We start from the raw sequence: 22526 nt of genomic DNA on the forward strand, positions 1-22526 counted from the left end.
AGGTCCATCCACCTCACTACAAATAACTCAATTTTGTTTCTTTTTATGGCTCAGTAATACTCCATTATATATATGTGCCACATCTTCTTTATACATTCATCTGTCGATGGACACTTAGGTTGCTTCCATGGCCTGGCTATTGTAAATAGAGCTGCAATGAACATTGTGGTACATGACTCTTTTTAAATTATGGTTTTCTCAGGGTATATGCACAGTAGTGGGAGTGCTGGCTCGTATGGTAGTTCTATTTTTAGTTTTCTAAGGAACCACCGTACTGTTCTCCATAATGGTGGTATCAATTTACATTCCCACTAACAGTGCAAGAGGGTTCTCTTTTCTCCACACCCTCTCCAGCATTTATTGTTTGTAGATGTTTTGATGATGGCCATTCTAAATGGTGTGAGTTGATACCTCCTTGTAGTTTTGATTTGCATTTCTCTAATGATTAGTGATGTTGAGCATCCCTTCATGTGTTTGTTGGCAACCTGTATATCTTCTTTGGAGAAATGTCTATTTAGGTCTTCTGCCCATTTTTGGATTGGTTTTTTTGTTTTAAAAATATGGAATGCTTCACGAATTTGCATGTCATCCTTGCACAGGGGCCATGCTAATCTTCTCTGTACCATTCCAATTTTAGTATATGTGCTGCCGAAGCAAGCACAGTAGTATGTTGTTTAATCTCCAACATATGTAAATTTTTGTTATCTTCATGTAATTCATTTCTAGTTTAATATTGTGTTCAGAAAGACACTTGATATGATTTTAATTATCATAAATTTATTAAAACTTGTTTTGTAGCCTAACATATGATCTATCCTGGAAAATATTCCATGAGCCCTAGAGAAGAATGTGCATTTTGTTATTTTTGAGTGTAACGTTCTGTATATATCTGTTAAGTCCATCTGGCTAACACATCCTTTAAGGCAGATGTTTCCTTATTAATTTTCTTTCTGGTTGATCTATTCACTTATGTAAGTGGGGCATTAAAATCCCCTACAACTATTACTGTCTATTTCTCCCTTTAGGTCTGTTAAAATTTGCTTTATATATTTAGATGCTCCTATGTTGGATGCACAAATATTTATAAATGTATTCTCTTGTTGGATTGACTCCTTTATCATTATGTAATGCCCTTCTTTGTCTCTTACTACCATCTTTGTTTTAAAGCCTATTTTTTCTGATATAAATATAGCTACTCCAGCTTTCTTTTGGTTCCATTTGCATAGACTGTCTTATTTCATCCTTTCACTTTGAGTCTGTGTGTGTTCTTACATCTAAAATGACTCTCTTGTAGACAGTATATATATATGGGTCTTGTTTTCTTATCAGTCAGTCACTCTGTGTATGTTGGTTGGAGGATTTAGTCCATTTACATTTAAAGTAACTATTGATAGGTATGTACATATTGCCACTTTGTTAATTCTTTTCTACTTGTGTTTGTAGTTCTTCTGTGTTCCTTTTTTTCTTCTCTTGCACTCTTTTTTTTTAATAGCTTTCCAAATTTTATATTATTTTTATTCATTAAGTGAATAATTATTTTAGCTACAAAATATTTAAATATACAAGCAAGTGAAATTATATGTTCAACAAAATTAAATTACAATCAGTGATGTGTTTCCAAACATGTTTGTTCTTTTGAATTTATCACACCAAATTTACAAGTGTTAGTTTTTCATCCTAAACAATCTTCACAATGTTTTAGAAATTTAAATGTTATCTTTCAGATAAATTTTTAAATCACCCTGGTGTCTCTGTAAGAGTGTACCAGTTTAAATTATAATTATTTTTAATTGAAGCATAGTTGACTTACAATATTATATTGGTTTCTGGTATACAACATATTTATTCAATATTGTTATAGATTATACTCCATTTACAGTTATTACAAAATAATGGCTACATTTCCTATGCTGTAGAATATAATTATTTATTTTATACATAGTAGTTTGTATCTCTTAATTCCCTACCCCTATCTTGCCCCTCCCCCTTCCCTCTCCTCACTGGTAGTCACTACTTTGTTCTCTATAGCTGTGAGTCTTTTTCTGTTTTGTTATATTCGTTTGTTTTGTTTTTAGATTCCACATATAAGTGATGACATACAGTATTTATCTTTCTCTGTTTGACTTATTTCACTAAGCATAGTACCCTCTAGGTTCATCCATGTTGCTGCAAAGGCAGAATTTCATTCTTTTTTTTGGTTGAGTAATATTCCATTATATATATATATATATATATATATTCAATATATATACCACATCTTTATTTATTCATAGGTTGCTTCCATATCTTGCCTATTGTAAATAATGCTGCTATGAACATTGGGGTACATGTATCTTTTTGAATTAGTGTTTTTGGTTTTTTTAGATGTATACCCAGGAGTGGAATTACTGGATCACATGGTAGTTCAATTTTTAATTTTCTGAGGAACCTCCATACTGTTTTCTACAGTGGCTGCACCAATTTACATTTCTACCAACTGTGTACAAGTGTTCCCTTTTCTCCATATCCTCGCCAACATTTGTTATTTGTCTTCTTTTTGATGATAGCCATTCTGACATGTGTGAGGTGATATCTCATTGTGGTTTTGATTTTAATTTTCCTGATGATTAGTGGTGTGTCTGTTGATCATCTGCATTTACTCTTTGGAAAAATGTGTATTGAATTCTTCTGTGCATTTTTAATTCTGTTTTTTGTTGGTTTGTTTGTTTTTGATGTTGAGTTGTATGAGCTTATTGCAAATATTTTCTCCCATTCAGTAGGTTATCTTTTCATTTTGTTGATGGTTTCCTTTGCTTTGCAAAAACTTTTAAATTTAATTAGGTCCCATTGTTTATTTTTGCTATTGGTTCTTTTCCCTTAGGAGACTGATCCATAAAAATATTGCTGCAATTGATGTCAAAGAGTGTTTTGCCTCTGTTCTCTCCTAAGAGCTTTTTCACGTACTACATTTAGGTCTTTAATCCATCTTGAGTCTATTTTTGTATATGGTGTGAGAAAATGTACTAATTTCATCCTTTTACATGTAGCTCTCCAGTTTCCCAGCACCACTTATTGAATCTTGTTCTCTTCCTTTGTAGTTTGATGAATTTTTTTTTTACTGTTATGCTTATATTACTCTCTCTCTCTCTCTCTCTCTCTCTCTCTCTCGGTATTTACTAAAGGATTGTTTTGTGGTTACCAGGAGGCTTTTGTATAATAACATAATATTCTATTTTAAATTGATAACAACATAAGTTTGATCCCTATATCTCAAAATTTTTACTTTCCACCTCACAGTTTATATCTTTATGTCTTGTATATCCCTTAACTAATGATTGTAATAGTTGTTTTTACTGCTTTTGTCTTTTAATCTTTATACTAGCTTTATGTGATTAAACCACTAAATTTACTATATATTTACCTTTCCAGTGAAATATTTTCTCTCATATGTTTTCTTGTTAGAAATTAAACTTTTTTTTCATTTTAAATAAGTCCTCCTAACGCTTCTTGTTAGGCCAGTTTAGTGGTGAAAACTCCTTTAGCTTTTGCTTGTACGGAAAACTCCTTCTCTCTCCTTAAATTCTACCAGATAACTTTTCTGGGTAGAGTATTATTTGTTGGATTTTTTATTTTTTGTTTCAACACTTTGAATATATCATTCCACTCCTTTCTGGCCTGCAAAGTTTCTGCTGAAAAATCTACTGTTAGTCTTATGAGTGTTCCTTTATATATAACAAAATATTTCACTCTTGCTGCTCTTTAAGATTCTCTCTGTGTCTTTAATTTTGACATTTTAATTATAATGTGTCTTGGTGTAGGTTTCTTTGGATTCATCTTATTTAAACTCGGAACTTCGTGGATCTGGATGTCTATTTCTTTATCCAGGTTAGGGAAGTTTTCATCCATTATTTCTTCAAGATTTCTGCTATTTTCTCTCTCTCCTCTCCTTCTGGGACACCTATAAGTTGAATGTGTGTCCATTGGGTTTTGCCTCATAAGCTCCTTAAGCTATCTTTACTTTAAAAAAAAATTACTCAATTTATTTTTTGCTGCTTTGATTGGGTGAGTTCTACGGCCTTGTCTTAAAGTTGACTCATCCTCTTTTATGCTTCATCTAGTCTGCTGTTGAATGTGTCTAGTGTATTTTTCAGTTCAATTATTGTATTCTTCAGCAGTGATTTCTATTTGGTACTTTCTCATATTTTCCCTCTTTTTGTTGAAGCTTTCCTGTGTCCATCCATTCTTCTCCCCAGGTCAGTGAGCATCATTATGACCATTACTTTGAACATTTTATCAGGTAAATTACTTATCTCTATTTTATTAAGGTTTTTTTTCTTTCTAGGTTTTATCTTGTTCTTTTATTTGGAATATATTCCTCTGTTTCTTTATTTTGCTTGACTCTGTTATGGTTTGTATACAGTAGATGAAATGAAGGCTTCTCCCAATATTGAAGAGTGGCCTCATGTAGGAGATAAAACTTATTATTCAACCCTGCTCCAGCTCTTTGTCATCTCTCAAATCTTTGTGCTTCTTCAAACAGACTATTATATTTTTAAATGCTCCCAGTATTTGAGCATATGCCAAAAACTCTCAGAGTTCCTAAGAGGAGTATCTCAATACCTAGATTCAAGCTGTTTGGAAGCTCTGTTCTTTTTTCTTAAAATTGTTTTGCCTCTTCAAGGTTTACTGTCTTTCCATACAAATTTTAAAATTGTTTGTTGTGGTCTGGGAAAAAAATGCCATTGGTATTTTGATAGGAATTGCATTAAATCTGTAGATTGCCTTGGGCTAGTATGGTCATTTTAACAATATTAATTCTTCCAATCCAAGAACATGGTATAGCTTTCCATCCATTTGTGTCATCTTCAATTTGTTTCATCAGTGTTTTATAATTTTATGTATACAGGCTTTTTACCTCTTTAGGTAGGTTTATTCCTAGGTATTTTATTCTTTTTGATTTGATGGTAAATGGGATTGTTTCCTTAATTTTTCTTCTGATAGTTTGTTGTTAGTATATAGAAATACAACAGACTTCTGTATATTAATTTTGTATCCTGCAACTTTACTGAATTCATTAATGAGCTCTAGTAGTTTTCTGGTGGCATCTTTAGGATTTTCTATTTGTAGTATCATTTCATCTGCAAAAAAATATATGCCAATAAAATAGACAACCTAGAAGAAATGAACAAATTCTTAGAAAGATAAAATCTCCCAAGACTGAACCAGGAAGAAATAGAAAATATGAACAGACCAATTACCAGTAATAAAATTGAATCGGTAATTTAAAATTTCCCAAAAAACAAAAGTCCAGGACCAGATGGCTTCATAGGTGAATTCTACCAAACATTTAGAGAAGAATTAACACCTATCCTTCTCAAACTATTCCAAAAAATTGCAGAGGAAAGAACACTTCTGAAGTCATTTTATGAGACCAACATCACACTACCAAAACCAGACAATGATATCACGAAAGAAAAACTGCAAGCCAGATGAAATAAAATTTGTATTTTAAGGCAAGAAAAGAAAAAATGACCAGTGAGATTAAAAGAATATCCAATTCACCAATTAGAATATGAAAAGATGCTCAATTGCATAATTCACCAGGGACATGAAAATTAAAACTGCATTAAGATAATCCTAGCACAGTGGCTAAAGTTTACAAGATTATAATACCAATATCAGTAAATATTTTACAGCAACAAGAACTCTCACACACTGGTTGATAAGGTAGGAATTAGCACAACCACTCTCCAAAATAATTTAGCAGTACCTTCTAAACTGAGCCTTCTAAAATAATTTTAAGAGCCAGGAATTCTACTCCCAGGTATATATTCAACAGATATGTGTGCCCACATGCACCGAGAGACCTATACAAGAATATATGTAGCAGAGCTATTTGTATTAGCTTCAAAAGCAAGTAAAAGCTCTTTGTTCCCTGGAGGTCCTCCTGCTGGACTGAGATGGAATAATCTCTATTTACCCTTATATGCTTTTCTTGTCTCAGAATGAAGTAGGTAGGATATAACATAATATATGTAAGGTGATATGCATTTGCAGATATGAGATTAAATGTCCCCTTAAGAAGACCAAGGTATGGACTCAGAAAGAAAGGGTGGGGAAAACTATTTGAAAATAAGGAACTGGCATTTCTCATGGCAGCTAATGTCTTAGTGATCTTTGCTGTCAGTATACCAGGATGGAAACTTGAGTTTTAAAAAGTTATAAAATCAATTCACAAACATAGTAATTTTTTAAAAGTTAAACAGTATAGAAAGACATAAAATAAAATGTCTCTTTCCCATCCGCAGTTCTTCAAATATAACCACTATTTTAGGTATACTTTCCAGGAAATAAAAAAGGATACTTTGTCAGTTTATATACACATGTACTCTATTTTTTACATCTACCCCAATGTGTTAATACTACAAATACCAATCTACTCCTCACTTTTTTCTCTTCACATTAATCAAGGTTGTCTTGCCTTCTTATATGTGCAACTTTATCTCATTCTTAATGTCTGCATTTTATGTCATTGTTTAGATGTATCAGAATATTCTTAAGCAGTCCTATTATGTTGCTTCAAGTGTTTTGGCTATTATAAATAATGTCACAAAAACATTATTTTAGAGCTATCTTCCATACTTTCCTTAAGGTATTTTCCAAGCAATAGAAATGTGAGGTCAAGGATATGAGCTTTTTAAAAACCCTAACATTTATTTTTTCACTTTGATCACTGGGCAGGAAACTTTGATTAGTAGTTGAGGATGGGTACTTCCACTTCCTTTTTTCTAATTTACTAATGCATCCTGCTCTTTGAAAAAGCTGTTTCTCAGATGTCTTCCTTGGGGCTACTGTGACAGTGTACAACTGTAAGATCAAGGCCAAACCTGGTATTCCTGAGAAAACCTCTCTTTTGGTCTCAGCCCTGGGCAGGCCAAGTCTTCATGCTGCTGTGGGTATCACTGCTGGTCCTGGGTAAGTAGAACAGCTCAACGTGGGCCCTGGGTGGGGTTGGGACAGCACCTCTCTACCATGGACCTGGCCTTTCCTTGGGGCTCAGCCCCTGCTCAGAGATTCTTTTCTGCCTGGGGAGATTATATTCTCTGGCTTCACTGTATAGCTTAGAGATTTCTCCCTTGAGGCTGAAAGCGTGGTCAGAGCTTCAACTTTACAAAGAAGGAAACCACAGTGACCACAACACTTAAGGGTTTATTCATTTTTTTCTACAACAAATGTTACTTGATAAAGTCCAGAAAATGTATTATGTTTGCTTGTTCATATTGTCTCATTCAGAGAAGACCCTAGTTTTCTCTCTGCAGAGGAAGAGTGTTTATCCCTTGTATGACAATGCCAGAACATGGTGCTGGACATGGGAGGGAAAGTTTTCTAATACAAAAGATGTCTCCTTCTTTTGCACACAAATGCAAACCACAGCTGTGAATTCAGATAAAGAACACAGGGAGGGGGAGACAAAGACCGAGACTCACAGGGGGAAGTGGACAAGGCAAGGGAAAAACCTAAGATTCATGACATTCTTTCTTTTTCCCTCCAGGTTTATTGAAGTATAGTTGACAAATAAAAATTGTGTATATTTAAGATGTACGAGATGTTTTGATATACATATATTATGCAGTAATAACCACAATCAGCTAGTTAACATTTCTCTCACTTCACATAATTACCGTGTGTGTGTGTGTGTGGTAAGAACACTCAGGATGAATTCTCAGCAAATTTCAACAAAACATTATTAGTCACCATACTCTACATTAGATATCCAGTACTGCTTCGTCTTACAACTGAAAGTTCATTTCCTCTGACCAACATCTCCCCAGTTCCCCTACATCTTACTCACTGCCTGGCAAACACCATTTTATTCTCTGCTTTTGTGAGTTCAACTTTTTCAGATTCTACATGTAAGTGAGATCATGCAGTATTAGTCTTTTTCTGGCTTATTTCATTTAGCATAATGTCCTGTAGGTTTATCTATGTTTTCAAAATGGCAGGAATTTTTTCTTTTTCTTAAAGCTGAATAATATTCCGTTGCATATATATATACAATTTGTTAATATTGTATATTAACAAATTAACGGAATATTATTATACACCACATTTTCTTCATCCATTAATCAGTTGACAGACACTTAGATTGTTTCAATATTTTAGCTACTGTGAATAATGCTGCAATGAATATGGGAATGCAGGAATCTCATCAAGATACTGATTTTATTTCCTTCAGATACATACCCAGAAGTGGGATTGCTAGATCATATGATAGTTTTACTTTTATTTTTTTTAGAAACTTCCATACTGTTTCTGCATAATGACTGTGTGAATTTATATTCTTACCAACAGTGTACAAGGTTTCTTCATCAACACTTGTTATCTTTTGTCTATTTGGTAATAGCCATTCTAACTGGTGTGAGGTGTTATCTCCTGGTTTTGATTTGCACTTCTCTGATGATTATTAATGTTGAGCATCTTTTTATATACTTTTGGACACTTTTATGTCTTCTATTAATATCTATTCATGTCCTTAACTGTTTTTTAATTAGGTTATTTGTATTTTGCTGTTGATTTGTTAGAGTTCCTTAGACATTTTATATATTAACTCCTTATTAGATATATGGTTTGCATATATTTTCTCCCATTTCATAGGTTACTCTTTATATTGTTGTTTCCTTTGTTGTGCAAAAGCTTTTACTTTTGATGCAATCCCATTTGTTTTAGTTATTACTTTTGTTGCCTATGCTTTTGGGGTTATATCCAAAACTCATGTCCCAGATCAATGCCAAGAAGCTTTCTCCCTATGTTCTCTTTTAGTAGTTTTACAGTTTCAGGTCATATATTTAAGTCATTAATCTACTTTGAATTGATTTTTGTACATGGTGATATATAAGGATCCAATTTTTTTTTCACGTGGATATTCAGTGTTTGCAGAATGATTTACAGGAAGAACTATTCTTTCCCCCTTGTGGGTTTTTGGCACCCCTTTTGAAGATCAGTTGACGGTAAAAGTGTGGACTTATTTCTGGGCTCTCTGTTCTTGATCCATTGATCTATATGTCTATTTTTATGCTAGCTTTGATTACCATAGCTTTGTAATAAAATTTGAAGTCAGGGAGTATAATGCCTCCAGTTTTGTTCTTCTGGTTCAAGATAGTTTTAGCTTTTGGGGGTCTTTGTGTACCTATTTCAGTTTTTTTCTTTGTGATTACTATGGGACCTTATAAAATATAACAGACAATTTAAGTTAAGAAATGTATTTCAATCACATATTAAAACTCTACACTTTTAGTTCTCCCCCTATTTTGTTATGGATATCACAATTTACATATTTTATATTGTATATATATTAACAAATTGTTTTAGCTATAGTTATTTTTAATACTTTTGTCTTTTTAAACTCTTTTCACTAGAATTAAAAGTGATTTATATACCACTATATAGGATGCTATGGTCTGAATGTTTGTTTCCCCTCAAACTTTATATGTTAAAATTTTGACACCGAAGGTGATAGTATTAGGAGGTGGTGGGACGTTTGGGAGATGATTATGTCATGAGGGCAGAACCATCATGAAAGAGATTAGTGCCCTCGTAAAAGAGGCCAAAGAGAGCCCTCTTATGCTTTCTTCCATAAGAGATTATAGTGAAAATATAGCTGTCTATGATGAAGTGCACTGTACTGGAGATAAGTCTGCCAGTGCTTTGATATCAGACTTTCCAGGCTCCAGAGCTTTGAGAAATAAATTACTGCTGTTTATAAGCTACCCAGTATGGCATTTTTTTCATAGCAGACTGAATAGAATAAGACCCAGTATTCAGAGTAGTCTGAATATAACTATACTGATCTTCCTCAATTCATGATGAGGTTATGTCTTGATAGACTCATAAAATACCATAAGTCTAAAATGCATTTAATACACCCAGCCTACTGAATATCATAGCCTAACCTAAACTGCTTTAAACATGCTCAGAACACTTACATTAGCCTACAGTTGGGCAAAATCATCTAACACAAATCCTATTTTATAGTAAAGTATTGAATAGTTCATGTAATTTATTGAATACTGTACTGAAAGTGAAAAACAGAATGACTGTATAGATACAGAATTGTTGTAAGTTTACCCTTTTGACTGTGTGGCTGACTGGGATCTCTGGCACACTGCTGCTGCCCAGCATCACAAGAGAGTATCATACCACATATTGCTGGCCCAGGAAAATATCAAAATTCAAAGTTCAAAGTATGGTTTCTACCAAATGCGTATTGCTTTTGCACCATCACAAAGCTGAAAAATCATAAGTCAAACCATATATATACTCACCTTTAACAGTGAATTTTATAATTTCATGTGTTTTCATGTTGCTAGTTAGTGTCCTTTAATTTCAACTTGACGAACTTCCTTTAGCTTTTCTTTACAACAGGTTTTATGGTAGTTAACATTTCCCAGCTTTTGTTTATCTTGGGAAGTCTTTATCTCGCCTTCATTTTCAAAGGACAGATTTGCCATGTATCGTACTTTGGGTTGGCAGGGTTTTTTTCTTTCAGTATTTTAATTATCCCACTCTCTCATGATCTGAAATTTTTCTACTGATAAATCCACTGTACGTTTATTAGGGTTCCCTTGTGTGTGATGAGTTGCTTTTCTTCTGCTGATTTCAAAACTTTCTCTTTGTCTTTGACTTTTGAGAGTTTGATTATAATATGTCTTGGACCTTTTGATGTCTAGCTTATTTGGGATCCTTTGGGAATCATGGATCTAGATGTTCAATTCCCTCCCCAGATTTGGGAAGTTTTTAATTATTTCTTTAAACAATCTTTCGCTCTTATTCTCTGCTCCTTCTGGGACGTCAATAATGCATATATTGATTGGTTTAATGTTATCCCATAAACCACCTAGGTCGTCTTCACTCTTTTTTGGTCTTCTTTCTTTTTGTTCCTCTAACTGGGTAATATGAAATGGCTTGTCTTTGAATTTACTGATTCTTTCTCCTGCGTGAGCACTTCTGCTATTGAAGGTGTCTACTGAATTTTTCAGCTTAGTCATTGTATTCTTTAGCTCCAAGATTTCTGTTTTGGTTCTTTTTTATGTTTTCTATTTCTTTGTTAAACTTCTCATTTTGTTTATCTATTGTTTGTGGATTAATTTACTTGTCTGCTTTTTCTTATAGTTCATCGAGCTTCTTTAAGACTATTATTTTGAAATGTTAGTCAAGCAGTTCATGGATCATTAGGGGAGTTACTGGAGCTTTATTAGTTTCCTTTGATGTTGTCATATTTGCCTGACAAATATGATCTGTGTAGCTCTGCATTGGTGTCTGTGAATTTAGAAAAGCAGACACTCTTTCTGGTATTTACTTGTTTGAACTGTTAAATACTCTTGCTTCTTCCATGAACTTATAGGACTGCCTCCAGGATCATGGTTGAGCTTGGCTGGAGCTGGATCTCATGGTTATTGCTGGGTCTGCATTTGGGTCTGAAGTTGGCAAGCCTGTTACCAAGGGCATGGATGGGTGTGATTTCTGCTAGGTCCCTGAGCATTCTCTCATTGGGTTGTTTGGCTGGTCCCTGGGAAGTCAGGACTTCCCTGAACTTCAGTAGAGTGGTACTGGAGTTTGGTCACAGGATGGCTTTAGGATCACAGTCAAGTTCAAGACATGAAGTTCTGTTGTCAGGGGTGCTTACAGGTGTGGCTTTCACTGGGTCCCTGGGTAGAACCCTGGGCAGGCAAGACTGCTTTGGACTACAGTAGAGTGGGACTGGATCTCGGTCACAGAACTGCTTCGGCAATAGAACTCAGGTCTGAGGCTGGTGGGCTTGCTACCAAGGGCATGGATGAGCATGGATTCCTCGGTAGAAAAGGCTGTGGCAGGACCATGGACAAGTGGAGCTAGAGTTGAGTTTACAGGAGAATAAGGCAGCTTTCAGTCTGTAGCTGGGATCATAGTCAGTGAGTCTTCTACCAGCGCATGTGCTTGTCTTCTCAAAGTGGCCCTCCTTGGTCTCGGGCTCCAATGGGGTTTCGCAATCTCTAGATCTCAAAGCTCTCAGTTTTTGTTTGTAGATGGCTGCCAAAACTTTGTTTCTGTAGAGGGTGGAGACAAAGACTAGAGACCTCCTCTTCTACCATCTTGTTCATGTCACTCCCAACATGTGACATTCTCTTTGTGCCTGTGGGTGTGTATAAGTCTATCAATTCACACATATCACCTGGTTCGTTTTTTACCAAAGTTGAAAATATTAGAATAAAACATATTTATTCATTTGTTCAACAAATTATTTAGTAACATTAATACACAGCACTATGCTAGGTGCTGAGAATGAGGGGAAGACACAGGAGGCAGCATTTCTGTGCTTAGGAAGCTCATAATATAGAAGGACCTTCAACAAGGCCAATGTACAAGAAATATCTATGTAACAAGATCTCAGTTAAACAATTGTCCAAGCAAAGTTACCAATGATCGTATAAGTGGTTAACAAACTATATGCCAAGTAGCTGGTAATGACTTCATGAAACAGATAGACAGTAGGAGATGGAGGGGGCAGGGATGAGGTGCAGCACAATGTGAGAAAAAAAGACCCCATAGTTGGAAGCTGCATGGAATACTCCAGAAATAGGAAGCACATCCTAGTGTGGCACCAAAACAAAGGAGCAGGATAGGGTAAAGGCCAGGAACATGTGCTTTGGGGTCAAACAGGATGGGTTCAAATAAATGGGTTAAAAACTCAATTCTGCCCTTAACAGCTACTTAAACAGTTTCTGGTCTGTAAAATGGGGATAATCATAGAACTTTCCTCATAGGGATAGTTAGGAAGATTACATGAAATAATGTGTGTGAATATCTACCACAGAGAATACACTCAGAAAAATATTAGCTACTTATAAAACAATACAAATCCATGGTGCCAAGATATTTAGAAAATGGCAAATAATCCATTGCTCTGATTATAACACTTAGGTTTGGATTATTTCTCATCATCCCCATGTGGACAGGGATAATATCCCTTTTGCTCACTGCTGGATTCCCATTGTCTTGTCCAGTTCCTAGATACAGTTGGCATTCCACAAATTTCTGTTGAATGAATGAATCAAATCTGTCCCTCATCTGGAATGGGTAATCAGTTTACAAACTAGTCAATTTTGCCTCCTCTGCCTCTCCAATACCCCTTTCTCAAACCTGTATTCTCCCAAGTAGAGATACTTACTAACTTAGTACTTTAATTAATTCATTACTCAATAAATGTTTATGAAATGTCTCTTCTAAGCCAGGCACTGTTATAAATTCTGCGTGATATTTGGTGAACATGAGAAGTCCCTGCTTTCACATAGTTTCTATTCTAGAGAAGGGAAAGTAAACAAACCAAGTAAGCAAGCAAATAAGATAATTTCAGATAAACATTCTGAAGAAAATTAAATATCATCATCTGTTGCTCTGCCTTCCCTCCAGTCCTTCTGCTTTACGTCTGCCAGAGTGCTCCAACGAGTTACAACTTTTAATCTTGTCACTTTCCTACTTGAAACGTTTCCATGGCTCCCTGTTACTTTTATGATGAAACCATAGCTACATACTATCCATAACTTAGGCCCTGCCTATCTGTCTAATTTGATTTCCCCTAAACTCTCTACCTTCCAGAACCACTGCTGCATTCAACTTCTAAACACCAGTGCTATTTCTTCACATCTGTGCCCTTTCTGTCTTAATTACACCCCCCATCAGCTCTTGCCACACACAGACACCTTTGCCCGGCTGACTCCTATGTTCTCATTCAGTCTTCTCAAGCATCACTTCCTTCAGGTATCTTTCATCGCCCACCCACCCTCTTTGCCACACACTGACTCACATACACAGACCCTACATACTGGGATGGGTGACCCTTCTGCCTTCAAGATGCCCATGTGTATTTCTGTTACTGCACTTATACCCTATATTATAATTATATTATTTTGCTTAGGGTTTCTGTTTATCCCACCAATCAACTTCTTTTATCAGATACCATTTTTTTATTCATCTTTTTTATTCACGCTTTAGTCTAAGCACAATGACCAGTATAAATAGACATTTGACAAATGACTATTACATTAAAAAATAAATTTTAATGAAAGAAATAATAAATGAATGAAAAAAAAACAAGCATTCCCTTTGAAAAGCCAAAGATTCCTTGCTCTGTGCTCATCTCTGGCTCTTTATATTTTTACAGCTCCTGTCAGTGGACAATTTGGTGAGTTCTCCTTTCTTATGTACTTCAGTGTCCCTGGATAAGAGTGTCTCCCTAATAAATATGAAATATTTGTGATGATTGCCTGAGGATCTCTAATATCTCCTGTTTCTCTTGCTGAGGTCGGCAAAGATGTGAAAGTGTCACCTGGTCTATTGGCATTGCCTAAGAGCCAGGATAGCCATGTGGTCATCCTCTGACCCTCCCTGGAAGAAGCAGCAAATGTACAAGCAACTCCTGGCCTTCACTAGGTCCTGCACTTACTCCTATTGCAAATGGACCCCAGATAACAAGGCAGGACATCTTAACTCCATATCAAATGTGCAGGACTTGGGATAAGACGTTCTCCAATCAGCAAGCCTGCAAAACTTCTCTGAAAACATCACACTGTGGAGATACCAGTGGGAATGTTGCCTTCTCTGAAGTTTTAGGAGTAAAATCCTCCAGGAAATGTGTGGGGAGCATAAGAACATCCAACAAATGGTCCCTTAAAAGGAAGAAATACACAAAAAGAGGAGATTGAGGGAGAAGACAAATTGTCTGTATCCCACATTTTTTTTAAGTTCTAACACTTAATTGCCAATCTTCTGGGTCAGAGTATTTTGGCTATTTGAGGACCCATAAATAGCAAGAATTCACTACCACCTCTCTCCTGTCCAAAATCAGCTGCCCAGTGTTTCATCCTTAATTAGATCACCTCTGGATTCTAGCTAACAACTTGTCCATTCCTTGCTCTACCACAATTAGCTATGATGGGATTTTTCTGGGCATTTCCTGGACATGATCTATAAGATGAAGGTGTTAGACAAGTTAATCTCTCAAGCTTTTTCCAGTGCCAAAATCTTAATATGATTTATCCTTTTTTGGAAAGTGAAAAATTGTGATTTTAACAACTCCCTGGGAAGTTCTTATGAGTTTATGAACATGATGAAGTGGCAGGGGCAGGGGATGACATTTCCCAGGATCCAATTCCATAACAGACTAACCTACCATTTTTTTCCCATTGACATTTGGCAGTGAACCTTGCCTGGTATCACCCTCTTGAAATAATTTTGCTCATTGTCATCCCCTCAGCAATCACTTTCTGCTGGGTGAGTGCTTTGGTTGAAACACAGACTTGAGCAATCAGTGACCTTCCCAGGGGGATTTCTTAGGGATTCTCCAAAGCCAGGACCTCCAGCCTGGGCCTCACAAACCACTGTGATGGGGACTGCAGGCCGCTCCACCTCAAATTCTTTCTCTTTCATCCACAGCAACTGAACCAAAATCTGTAATTTTCCTCCATTCTCCATGGACCACTGTCTTCCAAGGAGAGAATGTGACACTGACTTGCAAAGCATTTCACTTGGATGCATCAGAGAAAATAAAATGGTACCGTTGGTATCTTCTGGAAAAAACACAAAGTGAAACCTCAGGAAACACCCATGAGGTCCATGAATCTGGAGATTACAGATGCCAGGCCCAGGACTCACCCCTGAGTAATCGTGTGGGCTTGTTCTTTTCTCCAGGTGGGAAAGAAATGAAAGAACAAAGTTTAGAAATAATAAAGTTACCCAGAACTCAGCTAGATTTACTAATTCAAAAGCTATAGAAATAGGGCCCAGGAATTTATATATTTTACAAGCTGCTCAGGAAAAAGGAAATTTGAGAAGCAATTTATCTGAATGGTTTCTGAAACTATGTATAGTTTGAGGCTTATAAAATTTATTAGGAATAATAATCTACATGAGGATTTGCTAATATTTGACAGATAGATAGATAGTTAGATAGATAGTTAGATAGATAGACAGAAATTTCCATTTCTGTCCTAAAGCCACCTGTTTTGAGTTGAAGCAGTATCTTTCTAGTTATAATGCTCTTTAATTTAGTGAACAAGGAAGCAGTATAGTAGCAAAGAGCTAAGAGCTTCTTTGACCTGATAATTCCCCTCTTAAGAATTTACCTACTGAAATAATCATAGATATATACAACCAAAATTGAAGAACATTAAATGGTCAAGAAAAGAAAACTCATTAAATAAATTACCTTACTGCCATTGTAGGAAAACTTTGTGGTCATTGAAAACCAGATTAGGGAATGATATTTATGACATAGGAAAGTGTTCATAGCAAAGTAAGTGAAAAGCAAGTTATCAAGTAGATAAATATTTTAATTTCATAAAAAGAAAAGAAATACACACAGACTCTCATATACATGCACATAGAAAAAAGAACTTGAAAAAATCTGGGTGGTGAGATGATAAGATTAATTTACATTTCCGTTTACAAAATTTTCTCAAACGTATGTGTTCCTTTTAAAACCAGAAAAAAAGAGGGATTCCCAGGTGGTCCAGTGGTTTGGGCTCTGCACTTCCATTTCAGGGGCACGGGTTTGATCTCTGGCTGGGGAACTAAGATCCCGCAAGCCGTGCATCATGGCCAAAAAATAAAATATGAAATAGATAGATCGATAAGACCAGAAAAAAAGAAATGATAATTATTTTAAGAATCCTTTTTCCTAGTCCCTCTCTTATAAAATCTATTGGAATAATAATGAAAAGAAGGGAGAAACAATCAGATGAAACAAATAACTGCCCATGTGTTTCCTACAGCCAACCTGATCCTGCAGGCTCCACTTGATGTGTTTGAAAAAGAATCTGTAATTCTGAGATGCCGAGCAAAGGCAAACACAGGACTGAAAACTATAAAGCTGTACAAGAATGGAAAAGTCCTGGAAGATCACACTGTGGAGATATCAGTGGGAATGTTGACTGACTTCCATATTCATCAGGCAAGCCTGAAGGACAATGGCAAATATCACTGTACTGGAGTTAAGGAAGATGATCAGTTGGTTTCTTCAAACTCGGTCAAAATCGAAGTCCAAGGTAAAGCCTTCATTATTTTGTGAAATAGGTTAGTCTAAAGGAGGACCCCTGAGATTGTAGAGGATAAAGAGGGTGGACTGTAATACCATTGAACCTCAGGGCACAGTCCTACAAGGAACAGAGAAAGTACTACTGTGCTTTGGGCTGAAGGATATTAGTAATCAAAGGTAGCATCTCTTCTGCCTGCTTTTGTATGCTCTGCTTGCTCGTGCTGAGGATGAACTGTGTTTTTCTCCAGAGCAGTTACAAGCCTTCCTGCTCCAGGGACTGTTTTGATTCTTCTCTCTAGAGCTGTTTCCACGTCCTGTGCTGAGAGCCAGCTCCACCCAGCCCACTGAAGGAGGAGCAGTGACTCTGACCTGTGAGACCCAGCTCTCTCCACAGAGGCCAGATGTCCAGCTCCAGTTTCACTTCTTCAGAGACAGACGGTCCCTGGGGTCAGGCTGGGGAAGCTCCCCAGAATTCTGGATCCACACCATATGGAGAGAAAACTCAGGGTCTTACTGGTGCCAGGCACAGAGCATGAATTCCTCTGTCCAGAAACAGAGCCAGAGATTACAGATACAGGTGAAAAGTAAGTGTTAGTGAGGTGAGACTTGCTAAGACTGGGGCTGGGAAGAGCCGGGCAGAGTGGCACAACAGTTGTTTATTTTTTTCTTTCAATCCCATGAGATACAACTCTTTCTTTTTCTTCTGAAGTTTCTCTTCCTTGACACCATTTTTTTTTTTCCTGGTAGGCCTATAGGCATAAGCCATGGGATATGGCAGAGCCCTCCGACTGGGCTGGATGGACTCTGCTCAGCCAGATGGACAGATTCCTAGAATGCTAGATCCCTGGAGCAGAGCACTTAAGAATAAAAAAACAAAGGACAAGAGATTGGGGAGTAAATAGTTTCAACTTGCTGTCTTTAAGGATGGTGTTTTACCCACGATTACTTTTCCCTACGTCTCTGAAACAGTGTAGGTCCTCATGCATGACTGCTAACCAATTGTCAAATGCCTCTTCTGATTAAGTTTGACCCATCTCATAGGAAACGTGTTTGAGCATTAGGAAAGATGCAGATCTGGGGTGCATGCTTTCCTGAATGAGGAAGGGGTGAAAGCGGTAGCATTCTCCATAAATTCACTCCCATTCCTAAGCAAAAAAGAAGGTTCTATGTTTCTTCTAAACTGTCCAGAATTTATTAATCTTTGTTCTCCAGTCACAGGCAACAGGTTTTTCTTAGGTCCCTGGTTTGGACTGGAAAATTGAGAGGAAGTGGAGAGGGTGTTACCCAACAGTTGCAAAATAGTAATTTCTAGCATAGGATCTCCCCTAGCATAATTGATGGAACCCCAGTCTCAAACCCTACTCCCTCTCTGTTCCCAGGTATCTTCCCTTGTTCTTCAAGCCCCCAGGATGACTCAGAAAGGCACCGCCCTAAGCCAACATCCTAGTGTAAAACCACAACCACCTGGAGTATAGAACACTTTCATCACAGATTTTCCCAGTTTTAGGAGGACTGTTATGTGTCCACCTCCTCTGACCATCTAACTGACTGGCAGAGGTGTTAAGAAGTGCTTATTCCAGGGCAAGCTTTCTGTATATGCCAATGATTGATTTCCAACTAGCCATTGCAGTTGTCACAGCTTCAGAACAAGCACCTCTGATGGCAGGTCTTCCTGTCCCCTTCACCATCCACCACTTCCCCCCCCAAGCAACACCACTGTTGGGCACCGGGTGTAATTTCTAGAATGATTAGTCCATGTTCTAACAGGTAGGGCATGAGGGGAGGGTGGGCAGGGTTGCCTCTTTTTCTTGTGCCAGATGCTCCACCATTTCATTAGGGAGTTGAAGTTCTCCCAAACCATGGATGGACCACAGTCGCTCCACCACTTTCTCCCTCGTCCCAAGGAACAAGCCCAATTCTACTCCAGGCCAACTTCCCATCGGGTCAGCAGACTTAGCCCCTCCCATTCTGAGACTCTTCTTCTATGACTCATTCTGTGACACCCCAATACCAAGAATCCCACGTGTCATTTTTATTCATTTAGAAGTTGTTCCTGACATCCGTATATACTCTCGCCCAAAGTTGGTGTTTGAAGGGCAGGAGCTGGTGCTCATCTGCTCAGTAAATGGAGTTCCAGGCCCCATCACAGTTTCTTGGTACAGAAAATTCAAGCTGAGGACAGAAAGAAAGCTTCACACTTCCTCAGAAACAGAATTCAAGATCCCTGTGGTGCAAAACAGCCATGATGGAGAGTATTATTGTGTTGCCAGCAATAGTCGCTCCTCCTTCCGCAGTGACCCAGTGACCATCAATGTGAAAGGTGTGTCTGCCAGATATTGTCTGAGGGATGGCTTTTCAAACTTCATGAAAACCACAAGGTGGTTGGGTGGGAGTGAATGTTGATAGTTGCCAATAATTTACTACTCTGAATAATCTACCAGAAGTTAGAAACTAACAGGAGTGGGATTTAGGGATAGAAGGAGTTATGGGAGCTTTTGGAAACTCCTAGAAATGGAGGTCAGAGAAAGTACTCAGTGATTGGCATATGTCTGGACTCTTCATATTTACAAATTACTTTTTAGCTTAAATGCAGTGGCTCCTGGGATAAAGCCAGAACAAACAGAATTTTAGAACTGGAACAATCTGGGACCATGTGTCTTCATAAGCCTCATTGATTTAAGGATGTGCAGGGATTCCCTACCTCCCACTACCTCGTTGTCTCTTTTAGTTCCAGATGACACATCCTTTCACCACCCTCAGGGCTCCTAGGGCACAGGATATTGGGAAGAATGAGATAGAGTTCCAGATCTCTCCTGTGAAACCAAGGGAGCCTCTCTTTCAATTCTGTATCAGTTTTATCATGAGGCTGAAATCCTGAGGACCCCAGACCCCTATAGTAGAGGAATTCCCTAAATCTCTCTGCCCACAGAACATTCTGGGAATGACTCCTGTACTCAGACAATGACCTGGGGACCCAGGCAGTGAGGAGAGGCCACTCTCCATCAGAAGTGAGTTAAGTCTGACCACCAGAAGTCACAGGATCAGGTTGTTTGTTACCCCACAATCTAAAGACTGCAGCTTCAGAAATTCACAGGCTTTTGGTTCACGTGGCACCACGGCAGGTTCATTGCCTCTGCTTGGCAGATCTGAGCTCCTTCCTGTGACCACACTCTCAGGAATTCCCTACAGTGAATCATCAACAGTAAAATACACAGTCTGACCAAAACTCTCCTAACATAGCTATGAAAACTTTTCAGGGTCCAGATGCTGTCAGAGTTCACCATTATTTGGTTTAGATGATACGCAGTCTTTGATTTTTCTGTCAATCAAAAAAAAAATAGTCCAGCGATTCCTGGGTCTAATCTTCCTCTTACTGAATCCCAACAAATCTCTACTCCCTTACCTACTTCCTGCTTCTTCCCCAATTCATCTATATTAGTTTGCTCAGGCTGCCATAACATAATACCACAGACTGGGTGGTTTAACAACAGAAATATATTTTCTCACAGTTCTGGATGTTAAAAGTCCAAGATCAGGTGCCAGTAAGATTGGTATTTAATCAGGGCTCTCTTTCTGGTTTGTGGTAGGCCACTTCATCTATGTGTCCTAACATGACCTTTCCTCTGTGCCCTGGGAGAGAGAGAGGCCTCTCTCTTCCTCTTCTATGAGGACACCAGTCCCATCTGATTAGGGCCCCACCCTTATGACCTCATTTGACATTTATTTCCTTAAAGGCCCTATCTCCAAATACAGTCATATTGGAGATTAGGGCTTCAACATATGTATTTGGAAGGGACACAGTTCAGTCCATAACACCATTCTAATATCCCCATTGGTTCCCAGGCCTTTGAACAACTGTCTCTATCTTGTGGCCTCATCTTTCAACAAGTTCAGATACCATCACACCCCTTAATAAGTCTGTAGCATCTGTCTCTCTCCCCCTCCTTGGTCCCTGGCATCTACAGAATTCACTGTTTTTCTCTTTTCTTTCTTTATCCTTCAAATCCCCAGGTGCTTGAGTTTCCAATCAATCTTAATAGTTCTCAAATCATTTCTCTATCCCAGAGTTGTGGAGATATCTGTTGTTCCAATCAACAATTAATTATTGGCAATAACCAATGTGCAAATCTATGTAGGATACAGACAGGTAGCAACATCACAGTTACTCCAACCATGTAACTATGGTTACTACACCACCCCAAACTACACCACCTACTTTACCAGTATCTGATGCCATCTTACGCTGAAAGCTATTAAGGTAGTTGTGGTAGTGAGAGGAAAATAACTTCTGTAGAGCCGTATGCTGTTTCCTTCATTGGTGGCAAACTCCAGTTCCACTTTCAAGGAGATGATATGATTCAGCATTAGACCATGAGTAAGGAGACAGACTCAGGTCCTATCTGGCCCTGAAAACAGCCTGCTGAGGGACTACAGGTGGATCTCCTAACCTTTTCCTGACTCAGTTTTCTCACCTGTAAATAGAGAGGGTCAGGCTGGATGCAGGGAGAGTGTAGGAACAGAAGAGAGCGTCCTGGAAGAGTATGTGAATCTGGAACAGAAATGGACCAAGGGCAGAGGCCTGAGGCCAATCCCAGCAAAGGGAGAAGTGTAGAGCAGGGACTGATAAGAAGACTCAGAGAGGCTTGGCAGGTGAGGGAACAGATCTTCCATGGTCATATGGCAAAGGGAAGGAACAAGGTAAATCTGTCAGTCTGGTGGAGCAAAATAAGGGACTTCTTCCCAGAGAACATCATTTCCTCTGGAAAACAAGAATGAGGGTCACCTAACAAAGGGAGACAGGAGAAGGGCCAGGTCTGATGGGAAAGGAGAAGACCAGCATGGAAAACAGGAGAGAGCTGGGGAGAAAAGCCTGGGAGGCACTGGGCTGCCCTGAGGGCCAGTGGACTTCAGACTGGACATCTCACTAGCCACTGATTTAAAGCTCCAAGAAGTGTCAGATGCACCTGTTGACTAAGTGTTTCTTTCGCTCAGTCTCAACCTGTCCTCACCCTCAGCCCTCCTGGGACCTGGACTTTTGTGGGAGATGAGGTGAGCTTTGACTGCGAAGCTCAGAGAGGTTTTCTGCCCATCTGATATCAGTTTTTTCATGAAGGTGTGCTGCTCATGAAGATAGAAGCTACTTTATGGAGAACAATGTCCTATAGATTCTCTCTGACTGAAGAGCATTCTGGGAACTACTACTGCACAGCTGACAATGGCCTTGGCCTCCAGAGCAGTGAGACCTTGAGACTCTCTGTCACCAGTAAGCTCTGGATTCCTGTCAGTGACCCATCCCTGACCCTCTCACACCAACCTTTTCAGAGGTCTGCATGGATCTTCCAGTTTCCTACCCCAGTCAACCTCATGCCTGTCTTGGTTCCCTTCTTATAGAACCAGCTATCTGTGGGCCTTAATCCTCACCCATCCCTGGCTCAGCCAGACCCCTATGATAGCTCAGCACCTCCCCCAGCTTTTACCA

The 22526-nt window shown here is 38.1% G+C and overlaps 1 protein-coding gene and 1 non-coding gene across 8 annotated transcripts in view; one reads left to right on the forward strand and one right to left on the reverse strand.

Annotated features, from left to right (window-relative positions):
* Window positions 1-554: 554 nt before the first annotated feature.
* Window positions 555-661, reverse strand: LOC115801599 (U6 spliceosomal RNA). Its single transcript, XR_004021902.1, has one exon. It is a non-coding gene; the product is annotated as a U6 spliceosomal RNA (small nuclear RNA).
* Window positions 662-6807: 6146 nt separating this feature from the next.
* FCRL5 (Fc receptor like 5) overlaps window positions 6808-22526 on the forward strand; it is a 49847-nt gene continuing 34128 nt past the window's right edge. For 3 of the 7 annotated variants that reach the window (XM_089913278.1, XM_089913284.1, XM_089913291.1), the window contains exons 1-7: window positions 6809-6954; window positions 14177-14197; window positions 15448-15702; window positions 16785-17057; window positions 17347-17631; window positions 19092-19367; window positions 22161-22310. In XM_089913278.1, coding sequence (XP_089769404.1) covers window positions 6924-6954; window positions 14177-14197; window positions 15448-15702; window positions 16785-17057; window positions 17347-17631; window positions 19092-19367; window positions 22161-22310 — 1291 coding nt within the window. In that variant the 5' untranslated portion in view covers window positions 6809-6923. Of the gene's footprint in view, window positions 6955-14176; window positions 14198-15447; window positions 15703-16784; window positions 17058-17346; window positions 17632-19091; window positions 19368-22160; window positions 22311-22526 lie in introns of all 7 variants that reach the window. The other 4 variants (XM_089913271.1, XM_089913297.1, XM_089913287.1 and 1 more) reach the window with 3 other exon arrangements.

The sequence above is a fragment of the Delphinapterus leucas genome, chromosome 1, assembly GCF_059928025.1.
Source record: "Delphinapterus leucas isolate spDelLeu-1000000601 "Yukka" chromosome 1, BTC_Dleu_Yukka2, whole genome shotgun sequence".
NCBI classification, from domain to species: Eukaryota; Metazoa; Chordata; class Mammalia; order Artiodactyla; family Monodontidae; genus Delphinapterus; species Delphinapterus leucas.